General features: G+C 44.5%; 1 protein-coding gene across 1 annotated transcript; it reads right to left on the bottom strand.

Moving 5' to 3' along the window:
• Positions 1–981: 981 nt before the first annotated feature.
• Positions 982–16,705, bottom strand: LOC108786064 (eukaryotic translation initiation factor 4 gamma 2-like). Its single transcript, XM_018555274.1, has 20 exons — positions 16,604–16,705; positions 15,130–15,291; positions 13,851–13,953; positions 12,394–12,519; positions 12,235–12,301; positions 11,999–12,150; positions 10,661–10,771; positions 10,365–10,448; positions 9,779–9,877; positions 9,553–9,694; positions 9,303–9,466; positions 7,509–7,613; positions 7,221–7,331; positions 7,027–7,131; positions 5,876–6,091; positions 5,529–5,787; positions 5,234–5,438; positions 3,210–3,418; positions 3,005–3,126; positions 982–1,332 (listed from the first exon to the last, which is right to left on the bottom strand). The coding sequence occupies exons 1-20, from the start codon at positions 16,681–16,683 to the stop codon at positions 1,267–1,269; spliced, it is 2,688 nt and encodes an 895-aa protein (XP_018410776.1). The 5' UTR covers positions 16,684–16,705; the 3' UTR covers positions 982–1,266.
• Positions 16,706–17,569: the final 864 nt, after the last annotated feature.

Raw genomic sequence — 17,569 nt, 5'->3', positions numbered from 1 at the left:
CCTCCAGAGAGCCATGACAGGATCGAGAGGTGAGCGAAACGCCGGTATGTGTTCGCTCACCTCCCGATCTCCTGAGCCGACCTGTGACAGTCTCATTGTCACAGGTCGGCTAGAACTATGGGGTGAGTGAAAAGCACTCCCCTCATAGTTCTCCTTTAGCACCTTCTAGCTCCAATTATGCAAACCCCTGGTTGCGATTTACAGATTATGTGGATTGGAGCGACATTCACCATATTTATTCCCAGAGAATTTGTACAAGTCATTCTGAATGGAGAAAGCTGGTCGGATGACCGGTGAAACGTCTAAGAAAAATACAGCGAGCCCAGTTGCCTCGACATTTTTTTTTTTTTTTACAGATAGAGCTGAAAGTCGCTTGAAAGGCATCAAGTAAACCACACGGAGCTTGTGGAAAGCCACGCCAATACTTGAACAGCAAACTGCCCTTACACAGACCCATGCCCATGTGCACAAGGGCCTTCGTTCCCTTCCAGCACCGGGCCCGATGAACCTTCGTACGGAGCCATAAAAACCACAGGTCAAGTATCACAATGTTTATTGATAGATACAAGTATATAAAATCAGGGCATGAACATGACTTGATAAATTAAGTAGACTTAATTTCAATACTATAATAAAGGAGGACCAATTCATTTGCTCACCATTTTAAGCATCACACCCACAAATAACCACGTATCTCAGGGTAGCCATCAATCTCTCAAAACGGGAGCAGTTTCCTTTGTGCAAGTTATATAATTTTATTTTTTTTTCCATTTTTTTTTTTTATATTTACTAGTACGGTAACATCCATGAATTACAGTTAAAGGATTTTTTTCTGTAACAACCAAATCGAGAATCAGATATTGCAACAAGTCAAGTGTTACACTGAGCAAAGTGCATCTCTACAGTATTCTTCAGTGTTGCGAAATCATTTCGGCAGCTAAAGTCGTCCTCGCCAGAGAGAGAGACAGCGTTCGTGTTTTTTTTTGTTTTGAGAACATAGGATGTAATTATTGCATGCTGCTAATAACACAGATCTAAACATTACAGATACTCTAAAAATATTGCATGGCTGACTATGATTAAGACATTACACTTAAAACTTCTTCTTTGAAGCAGAAGGAATCCTAAATAGACATGCCTCTGCATTTACAGATTGCCAAAATGTTACAGCGGAATGGATTTTTTTTTCGCAGTGGTTAGGTCAAAACGCAAAATTTAATTCATAGCAACAGTGTCTGCACAACGTTTAAGGCTTTGGCTGGTTCTTTAGTCGGCTTCTTCCTCAGATTCCTCCTCTTCAGCGGTCTCCAGCCAGGTCAGCCATTGGTTCACCTGCAAAAAGAAAAAAAAAAGGTCAACAGCGTTACACCGAGCCTCTGAGGCCGTGTTTTGCCTGTAAACTTCATAACAGGAGCCAGACAACAATTGGTGGTAAAATGTCAAAGGTCATCTAACCAATTAACCCCAGAACTGCATCTGCTGACCTCAATAGATGCAATGAGTCTTAAAGTGACACTGTCCTGAGGAGAGTAAAAGCTGCCCATACACCTTACAACCATCGCAAGACTTTTGTCCTGCGATGGTTGTAAGCTAATTAAAAGCTCGTACGATCTGACCATCTTGGACAGGGAGATCGTACTTGCGATGATTGAATGATCCGATGATTGCAATGCTGAACGGGCAGTGTGCGTCTGCGCACACCGGACCGTTCCGCAGTTGTCGAACGAGCACGCCACACACCCACCGACAATCGTACGATTCTCGGCGGGTTTTTCTAGCATGCTCCGACAAAAGGTGTGACGTACAGTAGAAGCGGTCGCACGCCTCCCATACGCCTTGCGATTATCGTACAATTGCAGGATTTCCCACGATTATCGTACGATAAATCGCAAGGTGTATGGGCACCTTAAGGGTGGCCATCACCAGGGACACATGAAAGCAGAATGGGGCCATAGGCAAGGTGGCAGCTTTGCCCCAACTGCACTATGGCCCTGTCAGACACCAACTGCCTACCAGTACATCACTTAAGGGAGCACAGCTTTGACCAAATGCTTCAGATACTGAAAAGTTATACCTTTAAAATCAGTAATGAGGCAAAACCCCAAAGCTCAGTATAGCATTGTTCAGAAGAAAATGCTTTGCAATCAACCGTAAAAAAAATAAAAAAGTTACTAAAACACAATTATGTGAACCGGCTTGCTGCCTATATTCTGAATGCGGCTGCAGTAAGCTCTTATTCACAGAATAATTGTATGGTGCCATAGTCGTAACATTATAATACTTATACGCCACATTCATCCCAAAATAGCCGAGAAAGCAATGTCTGTACAGCAGTTACATAATAGTCAAATATCATCCTTCCTGAACAAGCGTGAGTCACATTTCTAGTTGAGCTGTCGATTCAGGGCAGGGTAACCCCATCTCCCGATAGGCCACCCTGCCATCCACACTGCTCCCACCCCTCCCCATGCAAGATAAATGCCCCATACACCCTCCATCTCACAGCCTTCCCGCATCACAGCCTTCTCCTGTGGACAGTGTTTAGGGCCTGCTGATTGGCTGTTAAGCAACATGGAAAAGGGTTGCATGCTCCCCTATACCTGGAATCCCCACGCCATTACAGTAACAGAGCCTGGGTGGGAGTGTATATCCTTGTTTGGGGAAGGGGGGGGTTTGGATGATCAGAAGGCACTGTCACCGAATGGGCAAAGTGACAGTCTTCATATACTGTACAATTTCATGCAGCAAGTCTGCTTTAGTCACGCTCTTCAAGCAGGACAGCCCCAGGAAGCAAAGACTAGACCAGTACTTCTGGGTAGGACAGCACAGAGCAGTCAGCAATGTCTTTCACAATGCATAAAAAGTACTCCTTGAGGGACTAATGGCTTATATAAGGGCAGCTTCTCCTGGCCCCGGTAGCTGAACATTACACTTGGAAGGGGAGAAATACTTTGCCCTGAATGGACAAGTTACAGGGTTACCAAAGCACGCCACTATAATTTACCTGGAATAAAGCTTTTCCTTTCCCTGGAAACTCCTGTATAATATCTTCCTTCCATGCCAAGAAAGCTTCTTCTTCTATTATCTCCATGTCATAGAAATGGACATAAAAGCGGAGCAACATGCCTGTAAGAGGAGCACACGTGTGAATATCAGAGCAGACACGGCTGCCATAGAGAAGCGGAGGGCGCAGGAAGTGGCAGTCGTACCTTTAGGGAAGTTTTTACTGTAGCAGTGCACCTGGAGTGCATACAAGGCGCTGACTTGCAGGTCAACATGGTCATGGAGGAACTTCTGCATCACCGGCTTGAAGGACAGCAACAGCTGCTTCTCCGCTTCCAGCTGCTCTTTAGATGGTGCTCCCGCCAGTTCCACATCATCCGTTGGGCAAACCTCATTAGAAATATACTGTAAAAAGCTGAAAGACACAACGGGTCGAGGGGTTTAGCCTTCGCCTATGGCCTCTGCAAGTTATTGTGTCATCTAGGGCATATGCGACACATGCAAAGCCCAATTATCGGGGTCGTTTTAGGGATCTGTATTCAGTGCTTCTTCTGCACAATGCACGCTAACTGCGTCTATTTGTCCTGAGCACATTAGTGCGGCTCTAAATGTTACCATCAGAAAAATTATTTTTGGGCTTGATCCCACCATATCCGTTCTGCTGCATTTTTCTACACACCCCTGCATATGTATGGTGTGGATAGGACACATAGAAAACCATTGTTATATGTGCCCTGTTCACACCGTGTGTTGTGGCGTGCAGAAAAGCCGTTCATTGTGAACAAGCCTTAAAGACGGTCCACAGACTGCCTCCGATGAGTCTTAGACCCCGTTCACATTGAGCGATTTATCGCGCTGCAATGCAATCCAATGGGGCAAAGGGTCCTGCTGTCGCGGGTCGTGTGTCGCTACAGCAGGACGCTTTTTGGAGCGGATTTAGCCGCGATTCAAGCTTGCTCAATGCAAGCTTGAACGCGACATCGCGCTGCAAATCTCGCAATGTTGCGCAATATGCAAATTGCGCGACAAACGCGCGATTTGCATATCGCGCAGTGGGAACGGGGCCTTAAGAAGGTATTTAGGTGTGCGAAAGAGCACCTTCATTTGGTATACAATGCATTTCACAACTAGGGGCCGGATAGAATAATCAGTAAAACTGCAGAATCACCAGGTCATTTATATCCATAAGCTACGAGTAATGATCATATATATATATATATATATGGAATGTGCATTTGTGGTGTGAAATATGCATTATTGTTTTTTTATTTTTGACTAAAGATACACTTCAAGCAGATGACGAAACATGACAGACCTGTGCTGGGTCCTACAATGAACACAAAGTGGCAAAGCCATGAGGGGGGCAAATCTAAGTGTCTACAGATTTAACCCCAAAAGCTCGATGTTCCATCACAAACCAAGTTTGAGGGTTCTATGGATTTTATAACAGCCCAAATCCAAGTCAGACCAGGGAGGGAGGGGGGGAGACCGCATGTCAAACACAGTAAATGATCTTGGAGAAGTCTCAAACGGATGTCAAATGCATCTAGGAGCAAGCAGCTTCCCCTTAAGTACCTGTATTAAAGAGAACTATGGGGTAACCTTTTCATCTCATAGTTCTCTTTAGGGTCACGGGAGGACATATACTAGCATCTTCCCGTGACCCAAAGCTCAGTATATAGCGAGCTACAGCTTCTCTATATACTGAGACCACCGCAGCCGGGACGGATCCTGACAATACTGTTGAGATCCACCCAGATGTGAGTGACAGCTGGTTCTGCCCATCTAGAGAGAGCCAGCTGTGCCCACCCCTCCCCCGTCCGTTCCTCCAGTCAGCGCTGGAGGATCAGAGCGGGAGGGAACCCTGCAGGGAGCCGCAGCTTACCGTCACCGTTCTATGCAGGAAAATGATCGGAAAGTGAGCGAGCGATGGTATGTGTTCGCTCACTTCCCGATCTAATGAGCCGACGTGCGAGTTTCATTGTCACAGGTCGGCTCGAACTATGAGGCAGAGTTAAAAAAACCTCCTCATAGTTCTCTTTTAAGAGTCCTGACCAGGGAGATTCAGGACTCATCATTACTACACTAGACAGAAACCGTGTGTCCCCCTTCAGTACCTTTTCCTTCATATGGACTACGTGACTATTCGCACCATAGCAGCTAAACACGTCCCCCATCCCCATTCTATGACTCAAGCCCCTAGAAGAATACAGCGCGAGCATATTCTCACCTGGTCATCAAAATATTCACAAATCCTTTATCTACATGAAGTTTAGGAGAGATGTTATCCTTGATCCACTTGTAGATGGTCTGTGGAGAAGGATCCATCTCTATTTGCTTAAGTAACTCTTTCTCCAGTTTCATCAGCGGAAACAAGAAGCTCAGACCTTTCCCTTCCAGGATCTCCAGCATGCGGTCTTTGTTCTGGTCGATTTCTATAGAGGAGTAAGATTAGTGATTAGGCAAAGCCGGCGATGGAAAGACATGAGCATTGGTTTCCCTGGTGGGTCGGAGGCAGCTCTTACCTGGTAACATCTTCTGCATGTTCACTTTGCTCTGCTGGAAGAGATCGGTCAGCCAATCTTTGTCCTTCAGTTTGGCCAGTTGCTGCAGGCACAGCAGGAACAGAGGGAAGTGGGTGCCGTTCTCCAGAGGCTGGGCCAGTTCGGAAATGCTCACCAGCTCTGCTATTATGGCGCGGGCTGCGAATTGTGCCAGGTAGGATTTCACCAGGGGTGTGTCAACCTCCAGCTTGGGGCACTGGTCTAGCACAGTCAAAAAAGCCTGAAAACACACAAAAAAAAAACGTCAAAGTGGTGAAAACAAAAAGCAAGCAATTCAAAAGCAACACATGCGGATTTCAGCAATTTACCTGCATGAAGTTGTCGCTGGTCGCCACTCCCTCTTGACGCAATATACCGATCAGTGCACTGGCGCGCTCCTTGTCTTCGTCAGAGCGGTCTAGGGATTGCAGGACGATCCGGCTAATCATTTCCGGGATGAAGTGTTTAGGAGCTCTCATTTCTTTCACGCTGTTTATGGCATCTGCCGCGTTTCCGTTATTCAAGTACTCAGTCACAAATGCTTCCTGAAATACAGAGCCACATGGAGTCACGCATTCAGTTCATAACGTACAGTACACAGACCAAGCTCCTTGCAGAACTGTCCTATAATGCCGTTCCAACAGATTTGCCACTAAACCAAAAGGGCAGCCAACCAGGTACAGAACTAGAATACATTTAACTCATCGAAAGCCAATATATAGTTCAGTGGTGGTCCACTTTCTTGATACAGGGGGCCTCCGGTGCCCCTGACAAATCACCCAAGGCCCACACAATCAGTGAATGCAATTTTGCAAAAGACTGACAGCAGCCATGCTAGAGGGCAGATGCAGACTACCTGCTTGCTACAAGAGATGACCAGAGACTGAACATGTCATAGGGGTTTGTTTAGTCTGCAGACATGATTTAGGAGACCTATACAGTTAACATTACATGAGCATGTTAGCAATCACTGTTACTACAGGGCAATAAGACACAGAATGCCTGCAGGCCACCAGAGGGCCACACAATGCCCCCAGGATGCAGCTTGGTACCAGGGGTAGAATTTCTGTAATATCTAGTTCTGTATTCTTTCCCCAATAACAGCCCGGGTGACACTTCCCTTCATGCCAGTGAAGTCACTTCATTTCCAACCAGAATCAACTTCCTGGTTTAGTAAAAGGACATGTCCAGCTTGAAAAACCCAAATAATGGAGCATCTGCAACCTGGCCATTTGGAGTCCCTTTGGGAACTTTGCACACGTTTTCCCCGGGGTATCCACATCCTCCTACTTTTATAACACAGCAAAGTTCTTGCACACTAAAATTTGCTCGTCAGGGTGATCATCTCATAACTGAAGCAATGCTTCCAAACTCCTAAAGACAGAGCTGCCAGCTATAAAGCCCTGTTATAAAGGAAGGTGGTCAGCGTGTGGCTTATAACTGCAGATACCAAATTAAGTCAATTCAGTCCAATGCTTACAGTAAGTTTAAGTAGCTCTTCCCTCGATGGTGGAGGCTTCTTGACAATCTTGGCAGGTTTCTCTTGGATGGGTGGTGGGTTGGTTTTTAGGCCAAGCTGTGGTGTCTGTGAAATAAGAGATAAGTTAGCAACTTCAAAAAAGGGAAAAAAACTAAACTAAAAAACACAATAGGAATGGGCCTCAGACTTCTCACCTGTCCCATGGGTGGTGTCTGGGTACGAGGCGGCATCATGCTCATCTGAGGCTGGAGCTTTGGCACTTGCGTCTTGTTCATTAGGAAAGACTGAGCTGGTCTCAGGCTTATCTGGAGGACGAGAAGGGAAAAGGTTAACTCCACAAAAAACCCAACCGATCAGACAACCCTGCCTGTGGTACAATCAGCCCTCATATCTCATAATCTTGCTCAGTGGACACTGGTCACTCTGAAAAGGCAGACAGATACCGGGCGACAAGAAGAACCCCGCCATTAGGCGGTACGTACCTCGTCCGCGTTAAGCTGGCCTTTTTTAATAAACCGAGGGGGCATATCCTTTGACTGCCCTTGTTGCGATAAGAGCCCCTGACTCTGGTACAGCTGGCCTTGCCCCTTTTAAAAAGAGATGAAGATAAAATTAGACGTCAGCGACCAGAACATTACATGAAGTTTTCCTAGAAACCCACAGAATTCCCTGCAAGCTTGTCACTGTCTTTCTTCCTAGAAGAGCCAATATTTAGAACGTAACCCAATTACCTACAAGCTATATACGCTAGCAGCTCCTCCAGAGTCCAGATTTGGTTAATTACAGCCAAGGATTATTCATCAGCAGACCTCCCAATTAGCTGAGCCATATCAGTCGCCTCTCAAGGCTGGATAGTCAGAGGCAGATGATTTGACAAACATTGGGAACGGTGTAATGCGCGTCTGCTCCATCGCCCGTCGAGCGCAGGATTTTATGGTCTGCTCCAAGCTCAGCTGACGGGTAGATGTGACTTGTGTGCAAAGTGGCTTGTAGAGATTGTGCTGGAAATTCTAAACGGGCACTTCAGAGACAAAATGTTCCTTAAATAGCCTTTCAAGGAAACACTACGCAGCTTTCACGTCACAAGCGGCACTATTGTGAAACCATATAACCCCTCAAGTAGCAAGAGTCAAGCCTTCTGCTGGTAAACATGACGCCCGGCGGACTCAAAGCCCTGCAAATGGACTTTATCAAAATCAATTTGGTCTTATGTAGACTGCTGATGCTTTTAAGAATGCTTGGTTCCTGGCTGTCTCATTAATGACACTTCAATGCTTTGAGCTACTGAGCTGGGGCAAGTACAGTAAACTCAGTTATTCGGCATTTAACCAGAAAAATAGCATCTATATTCACCGTTTTCCTGATCTGGGGCATGTATAATGATCGTGTGTCTATTTGACTTACATTTTCTTTTGATTACTGCATTTCATTAATAATATGAAGTCATTACAGAGTGTATGGGGTATAGCATTAGTTAGACCCATTTTTAATAGATACTCTCAAGCAACCAGAAACTACATGTATTCAGAATCTACCAATCCCCGTGGATGCCGGATAACAGGGAGTTTACTGTATAGAGTTACATAATGCAGACAAGTCACATTTCTATCACAAGCATGCTGTGTGACAGCGGTGGGGCAATTGCGGTCCTCCAGCTGTTGTGGAACTACAAGCCCCATGAGACATTGCAATACTGACAGGAATGCCTGGATTTGGAGTTCAAGCATAGCTGGAGGGCAGGCATTGCCCACCCATGCTGTATGAGAATGTATTGGAGCCAGCCAGGCAACTTGCAGCTTCAGTATTCCAGGAAAAGCAATACTGATTATTTTCTCATAACAGGAGTACATTAAGCTTCAAGTGGACTTTGAAAGCAAAAAAAATCACAACATCACATAGTGAACCCAGGTGGAAGGGGCCACTTGGGTATAACCAACAAAGTGTCCAAAGCTATGCCAATTTAGGACTAGCTAGCTGGAGGGGAGCAATTCACAGCAAGTACAAAAATGCAACACAATCCTGCTAGCCAGGCAAACTACAACGCCACAAGTACCGATTACTTCTATGATAGTAGGGTAACTTTAGCAATGAGCCCCAATGGTGAGGCCAAGTGTAAACTGACATTTGGAAATGTGGATAACAAGCAAGTACTTCATTGTATACATTACACAGTTCTCTGAGATGTTTAAAAAGGACTGAGTGCTGGATCTGAACCACACAGTCCATTTAACAGTAGGTAGAAATCTTAAATGGAACATACGAAAATAAATTCTCACCTGGCTTTTCATAAAAGGTTTGCCTCCAATTTCACCAAACTGGGACTGTACAGGAGGTATGATATGCCCACCATGCCCATTGAACAACTGATTTGAACGATGACGTCCCATGGTTGGGGAGAACCTGTCCTGTATAACCCCTGGACCAGTACCAATACCACTGCCTGTAGATCAGATAAGACCATGGTAAGCAGGAGCATGTAGAAAATAAAATGGCGACTTGAATTACACACAAGGCCTTGCTACATACCTGGCATCTGTCTAAACATGTCAGCAAGTCCTCCAAGTGGGTCCCTATCAAGCTTCATTCGTGGTGGCATGAACGGCCCTTCCAAAAAGAAGTCAGTTCGCATTCCTTGTGACATTGGAGGAGGAATGAAGACTCCTAGATCCTGGTGAGGAAAGAGATATTATATACAATGACCTTACATTGAAATTTTGCCGCAAGACAGATTATGCAGAACACCATCACTCACTTTCACTGCATCTTGGTGGATTTGATTGATAGTCTTTGGTCCATTATCATTGAAAGCTTTGCGAGGAACCCAACCGTTTCCTCGCAACTCCCCAGTATCCTGCAGGAAAAGAGCAAGAAGAAGATCTCAGCACATTGCTTGGGAATGAACTAGCTTTTAAGTAAAACCTTAAATGCATAATGTTCTCCCCATACGCCAATCTCACCAATGATTAACAGATTGATACAGTACATCATACATTAGGGATGCATTGATACCAGGTATTTCAGTATCTGAAATCGGCTAGCCAGGTAGTGAGTCATTACTCGCCGCCCTGATTGGCTAGGAAAACAGCTCCATGTTCCCTCATGGCACTGCCAGTCAGAGGAAATCTCCCTCTGACCAGAAGTTCCAGTATCGGGGAAGGTATCCGAGCATCCCCATCATACACCAGTCCCATCTCGTCTCTATTAAACATCTTAGGGAGAGATGACGACTAGTGCTTTGGTCTACAAAATAAGTTTTATTCAAAGACTGCAAGCCATCGTTTTTAGTAAGCTTCTAAAACAAAAAGTTGTAGAAATTCCAAAATTTGTAAAACACTTACTTGCAGCAGGAAACGAATCCTTGCTGGCAAATCATTACAAGACTTCAAGGCGCACATCCGGGCAAAGTACTGATCCATTAAGGACTAGAAAACAAGACATTACAATATTAGGATGCATTTCCAGACACAGACTATGGGGGAGGTCCATTTATAAATGTTGCACCCAAGATTCACACATTTCTCCTAATGGAGCCAATTGGAAAGGAACATCAATTCTGAGAGTAAGTTGTGAGAATCTTGTGTGAAAAGATTTATAAAATAGACTGATTTGTGATGCAAATATTGCACATAGGTACCTTGGCTTTTTCATGGTCTAATCTAGGCCCCACAGTCCTCATTATCTGACAGAGACACTCCAAATCCTCTCCCATGTCTTTAAGCTGGACCCTCTTCTTCTTTTCCAAAAGCTATGAAAAAGGGAAAAACCATCCATCAGAAAACAAAATACATATACTTACAAGTACAAGATCCATTCACATATTCAGGTTAACACCAGCGTTTTAAAACAGAACTCCAGGATGCGGCCCATTTTGAACCCCTAAAAAATCAACCCACCCCAACCCTCCAATGCACATGAAAGTTGCTGTAAAATGTTTTAAAATGCCTTCCTTTTTAAGTTATGATTTTCTCCCTTGTGAAAAAAGTGTACCGTTCCCAGGCACAGATCTGCATTTACCACAGGGAAAGGGGAGACTACATTTGCATGATTTAAGGGGAGCACTGATTAGCAAATGTTTCCAGCTGCATACATGTGCACATCTGCCAATCTAGTGCTGTGGGCAGGTCACACCAGCCCACAGAAAACACAGCAACTAAACCTGTCACCATGAATCCGTTAGGATGTGCAGATCTGGGTGCTGGGGGGGGGAAGTGTAAATGGACTACAAGGGGGATTGCTGGTGTGCAGTCCTTCTGCCGTGGTGGCAAACAGACATGTAGTAATAACCAAGAGTGATCCCAGTGAATAGATGGGATTGTGTGGATGGAGCCACGCTGAATTAAAGAGATTAAAAGACCCTGCTAGACTCGGGTAAGGGTTATGCCAACAAAGCTGGTTTGTGCACAGTGATGGGTTCCCTCCTTTAGTCAATTTTTGCTTTGTGGTTGTGCTGTTTAAAGCGGACCTTTACCCCATATCTTTAAAAACCCACTTCTAGAATTGTTTAATATTGACTATATACAAACACTCTTCTAGATAACTGTCGGCTTTGTATACCTTTTTTCTCTTTTCTTCCCTAGTCTTCTGGCAGCAGCCATGTTTACTAAGGGCAGATTACCAGCTCTCCTTTTACTTCCTGATTTCTGGCACATGCGACTAGACATGTGACTATGCACATCACAGGGGAGGAAAATGCCTTTCACTGAAGAGACTTCCCAGCAATGCTCTGCTGATAAGGCAATCCCAGTGTGCATTGTGTTGGTGAACTGAAGTCATTTTGCACTTTCAAAGCAGGAAGTGAATGTTCTGCAAGTGTAAGTATTTCATAGTCACAGCATTTTACAGCTGACATGTCTATGTTATTATTAATAGTCATATATAGGAGGGATGCAATGGTAGAATTTGAGTGTGAAGGTCCGCTTTAAGATATTGCTATTCTGTGTTGAACATAAACCAGACGTCTCGCTCTACTTACTGTTTTGATGCACTTATGAAGGATAGATTCATGAATAAGGTCAAGCTTGCCAAGCTCGCCAATAAATTTGATGTTTCCCAGCATCTTAAGCTTAGCAATGTTTCTCTGTTCCTCTTCTTCAGGGAGGAGAGGGCTGTCTCGCTTGTCATATACTGTACAAAAACAGAAAAAAGGCGTCACACTTGTGTTCAAGGCTCAAATATTTAACCGCAGAGACACCTCTAACAAGCACTTACCCTCAACATTTCTGGATCTGTTCTCAAACTCATCTTGAAGTTTTGAAATTAGGAGGCGTCTAAACGTCTGGAGAGAGGAAGAGATCGTATATTAAGACTCCGAAGCATGTGAACGCTCAACATTGGAGAAGTCTAGAAAAGAGAAAGTTGAAGACTTACTGTGCTTTGCTTCTGCCCTGGCTGACCGTCTGGACCGTCAAAGTTTGGCGCATCTTCTGCTAATCGCAGACATAGCTGAGCGTAGAGTGAGCTGTACTTTGGCTCTTCGAGGGCTTTGTCTACAATCTACAAAAGTAGAAACAGAATACTACATTGAATATGCCATTGTTCGGGGTTGTACTGTAATTATACAACAAGCTATAGCCATCAATACTGCGATGGAATGATGAGTCTTCTGACAAGGAAAGTGTTGGCACTTCCTTATGTAGGGGCTTTTGCTCCCCTTGGCCAGTGAGGCAACAGTTATGATGGATGACAATAGGAGGGTGCTGGGGCAGGACATTGTTACGTCGGAGCTTAGCACTAAGTGTCAGACATGGTATTGAGGTGCAGGCACCTCTGGCAGAATAGTTAATTGTGCACACATAAAAAAAAAAAAAGGCAAAATAAATGAACACTTCTTCCTCTAAAATCTCCGAGCTTTTCAACTAGAAGTCAGACATCCAAATATATCATATATCATTGTAATCCAACAAAAACATTTCCAACAAATCAGCTCTTTCTACACATGCCTCTAAAGTCATTAAAATAAAGGCAGGAAAAGTTCTGATTGAACAAAATTTTGTGTGCATGTTCCTTAACCCATACACATCGGATTTCAGAAAATCAGTTAAAGCTCAACTCCGGGATAAGCAAATATTGTCTACATACATACTTGAATGTTGGTCTGCTTTCAGTAGTTCTCTGATCAGTGTAGTATTTCAGTGTGAAATTACCTCTGCAGAAGCTTCCTGTAATAAAGACCGGTCACTGCTGCTCTCTCTCCTTGTGCAGGGTGACTGGTCTTCTCCCTGCCCCCTCCTGTAATAAAGACCGCTCACTGCTGCTCTCTCTCCTTGTGCAGGGTGACTGGTCTCATCTCTGCCCCTCCTGTAATAAAGACTGCTCACTGCTGCTCTCTCTCCTTGTGCAGGGTGACTGGTCTCATCTCTGCCCCTCCTGTAATAAAGACCGCTCACTGCTGTTCTCTCTCCTTGTGCATGGTGACTGGTCTCATCTCTGCCCCTCCTGTAATAAAGACTGCTCACTGCTGTTCTCTCTCCTTGTGCATGGTGACTGGTCTTGTCCCTGCCCCCTCCTGTAATCTCCAGGCAGCCAGTCATAGATGGACCTGTTGTGCCCTTCTCACAGCTCCGCTCAGGTTATGTAGAGCACATTGATTGTCAATGCTACTTTTACAAGGTAAGCACATGGCAGTGGCATTTGGCGTACACAAAGTGGATTTATATCCTTTGTTCATTTAAATATATTCCTCGATAGCCACAATTCGGGCCCGAAATTGAGCTTTAAAATGAGTTACTATGTGTTACAGCACATCACTGCCTCAGTGAACAGATGCACGTTTTATCTTTCTCCCACAATACAGATTAACATATCAGGATCATGTGGTCACTTACAAGCAGTATGATTCCTTTGAGGATGAGTTTGGACTCTACACCCACATTAAGGAGCTCAAGGCATAGTTTTTCAAACTTCTCCGGGGCAAGCTTGTTTAAGATGCTGGAAGATAAAAAGAGACAAAGTTTAAATGAGTAACTGCTTCACCAGCATGTAGCACAGAGGCCACCCACCAGCCAATCTCCCACCCCAGTATGTAGAACAGTGGCCACCCACCAGCCAATGTCCCACCCCAGTATGTAGAACAGTGGCCACCCACTGGCCAATATCCCAACAGTATGTAGAACAGTGGTCACATGCACTTCCCGCAAGCCTTTGAGCAGTTGCTCATATTTGAACACTGGCACTTTGTATTAGCTGTGGTGCACGGAAAGTTGATGCTGAACCTTTACACATATTCCCCAGATAAGGAGACAGATTTATAATACTGCAGATTAGAATTTCAGACCTTTTAAAATTGCAAAAATTGAGTTCTAGGCACACGGTTCTATAGAATTTCAGCCCTCCATTTTCTCCGCATGACCTTTCCTCAGTTTAAAGTATGTGCAAATACGCTGTAGGGACTTTCCTAAGATTGTTTTAAGAGTTTAACAATGTTAAAAGTAAAAGATAGATTTGGCACTCCCATGGGTGTTCCTGGAAGCTCGCCTACCTTGCTGGCAAACCTAGGCGAGGGAACTGGGCTTCCCCATAACCCATCAGTCAACCAATATACATGCTGCACTCAAGAATAGCGGTAGATAGAGGCCTTCCTTGTTACTCTTCCAGTTACATTGAATTGTGTTGGTTCATTCTTGGTGGGATCCTCACTGGGTGATGTGTCTAAGGCAGAGGCAGGCAAACTGTAGTGAAACTACAAATTCCATTATGCATCTGCCTCTGGGAGTCATGCCTGTGGCTGTGGGCATTTTGCAATACCTAATGGCATTTGTAGCTGCACCACAGCTGGAGGGCCAGAGTTGGCCCAGCCCTAAGAAAACTATATGGATGCTCAATCCTTTCTGGTACAGAATTTTCTCTGAACAATGATATCCCTACACTACAATCTATATTCCTAGACTAATGGGGGGGAACTTCAGCCAGACATTTGAGTCCCTGGAAGATTCTCCTTCACTTACCTACAGACAATGCCCTGGGGGACAATAGCACAGGTCTGACAAGGATATGAGCAATTCTTGCACTTTGGCTTCCTGTCTGGTGGTGAACACTTCAACATATGTAGCCAATATTAAAATGCCATTTTGGCCCAACCAATCACCTTTCGTCCTGGTCACTTACCCTCTTACTTTCCTAAAGATTGCATCGTGCCGTTCTTTTTCACTTTGCGAGGTGAGCGCAGTGTTGTTGGCGGAGTTGTTGGCGGAGTTAACATCTCGTCTAGTGCTTCGTGAAGGAATCCATCTTGGAACGCCAGGCCCTGGGGTTTTCCCCAGGTACTCGCTGAAAAAGCACACGCAAGCGTCAGAACCATAATAGAGAAAAACCATTTACAAAAGACAATTTATTCTTATCCATCTGTACAATGCCCTGAAGTGGATCCTAAACAAAAAAAAAAGGGGGACAGAAGGCATGCAAGCATTTATTTCTGAACATTTACACCCATGTTTTTTTCTTTACCTATTAAAATGGACCAAACTTGGGGACAGGTCACGAATTGAGTTCAATACCCCTTTTAGGGAAAAACCCACAGCAAGAGAATGGGAATGTAGGTCACTACAAGCAAGTTTAGATACTACACAACCTGCACTAGTAAGAACATAGATCGGCTGCTACGGGCAACTCCACCACTTATACATTTTCCTCTTTAAGGATCAATAAAGCGGACTAATAAAATATATGCTGGTCAATCACGTGTAGCAATATAGAGTCATTTCATTTTCATTCCTTTACATTTTCTCCCAATTTTCATGCAGCTCATGCCGTCATGCAAGAGTAACAGTTATGGAGTTTGCATGTTCCCCCTGTGCTTGTATGGGTTCCCTCCAGATACTCCCGTTTCCTCCCACACGCCAAAGGCATGCTGGAAGGTTAATTGGCCCCATTATGTATGCAAGAGAAAGGAACCTTAGATTGCAAGCTCCTTGAATACAGGGACTGATGTGAATGTGCAATGGGTAAAGTGCTGCGTAAATGGTCAGCGCTATATAAACACTCAGGGATGAGCTTTACCCCCATCCAAAAGGGAAAAAAACACTAGCTAGGATTATCTATAATTTGTGGCTTAAGCTCCACCTAAAACTACCATGTCCACAGGGTGACAACACTGCAGAATGAACAACGTTGTCATGCCGCTGAAGTCACATTTTCTGGCAGTAGCAACAGGCAAAACCATGTTACGGGGGGACTCAAATCTGCATCAGTATTACTGAGGCCTTGATCACTTTTTGACCTCAAATTTGCATCTCACAGGTTACAGGGTACAAGCAAGGTTTCCCTTCACAATAGCTTCTCCTGGGAGATGAAAATTAAGCAACACAGGATAAGCTCTTATTATTTACACACTATGAATACTGCCTGTAGTGTAACAAGCCAATTTTTAGTTGGCAAAATAAAAATATAGTAACTGTACTGATAAGTTTCTAGAGGTTTAAAGACCCAGCCATTAAACAGTATGTATCCTCATCATGAAAGGCCACTTTTACCACCAATAAATTAAAATAAAAGCTGAAAGAAGTGGCCCTTTTCACAAAATATAACTCCACGGTAACGTGGAGAAGTTCAGTGCACCGTTTTAATTTCCGAGTATACACACCAGCGTTTCCGCTCGGCTGGGATTTTGTGCGATACAGGCGCACAACCCGCTGAGTCCGCTTCGCCTGACGCGCGCTGCATGCAAATGCACGACGCGCAGACGCTTTACAGAAATACTGCGCTCGCAACTGGGGGAGGGGGAGGAGCTGTTTGGGCCTCTCAGACGATCTTCTGGGGGCTGGTAATGCCACCCGGTCAAAATCCTGTCAAAACACTGCCGGATCAGAGCTTTCGGACCTGCCAACGAGCAAAATGTGGGAAAAAAAGCCAAAATGAGGGACACATGCTGGAAATTTTAGATGTATTATATATAAGAAAGAAAAACACTGGGCCCCCCTCCCCATTAAATGTATCTTATGACACACTGCCAATAATGTGATTATGTCTGCTACAAAAATGCAACAGTACCACAGATATAACTACTATACGTATGTAGTCCTTTGTATGGTTCAGCATTACACATATAGGAAAGGATTACTACAATTCAGCCCAGACCCAACCAAGAACACAGCACTTTATATATACTACAGTAACCCCACCCCGCACACAATCCAGATGGTTTATCAAAGATCTGTGATAATAAAGCTATGGTAGACATAACTGGTATACAAGTATAAATGAAGCCAGAGGGCAATGTTCCCTATACCTCCACCAATGACTATAGCAAGCACTGTGTCCAATTTACTATTAAGCGCACCCAATACCCTGAACCCCAGGCCATGCTAAAAAGCAAGTAATGACTCTGGCTGTAGGTGGCTTTCAGGCTTCAATGGTCGCCTGCATAGGTCAAAGGATAACATTTTTTTTTAAGGCTGAACTGAACCTGCCTGGACTTCTCGTACAAAGAACAATCTTTCTAAGATCACTTAGGTGTTCTCAACATTTTTAAAGACTTTTATGGTACCAGAGGCCTTCCGTCCAATATAAAGTGAGCGGAGCTGTGGCAGAAGTTATAGCCAGAATTGGG

Source organism: Nanorana parkeri, unplaced genomic scaffold (genome assembly GCF_000935625.1).
Source record: "Nanorana parkeri isolate BGI_ZX_2015 unplaced genomic scaffold, ASM93562v1 scaffold10, whole genome shotgun sequence".
Taxonomy (NCBI): Eukaryota; Metazoa; Chordata; class Amphibia; order Anura; family Dicroglossidae; genus Nanorana; species Nanorana parkeri.
The sequence above is the reverse complement of the archived record's forward strand: the minus strand, read 5'-3'. Positions and strand labels throughout refer to the sequence as shown.

Coding starts and splice junctions, on each gene's coding strand:
- LOC108786064 (XM_018555274.1), bottom strand. CDS start 16,683: ATGCAGCGCGCGTCAGGCGAAGCGGACTCAGCGGGTTGTGCGCCTGTA. Junction 12,302..12,393: donor CAGGGCAGAAGCAAAGCACA/GTAAGTCTTCAA, acceptor TCCTCTCTCCAG/ACGTTTAGACGCCTCCTAAT. Junction 9,878..10,364: donor GGATTCGTTTCCTGCTGCAA/GTAAGTGTTTTA, acceptor CTTTTCCTGCAG/GATACTGGGGAGTTGCGAGG.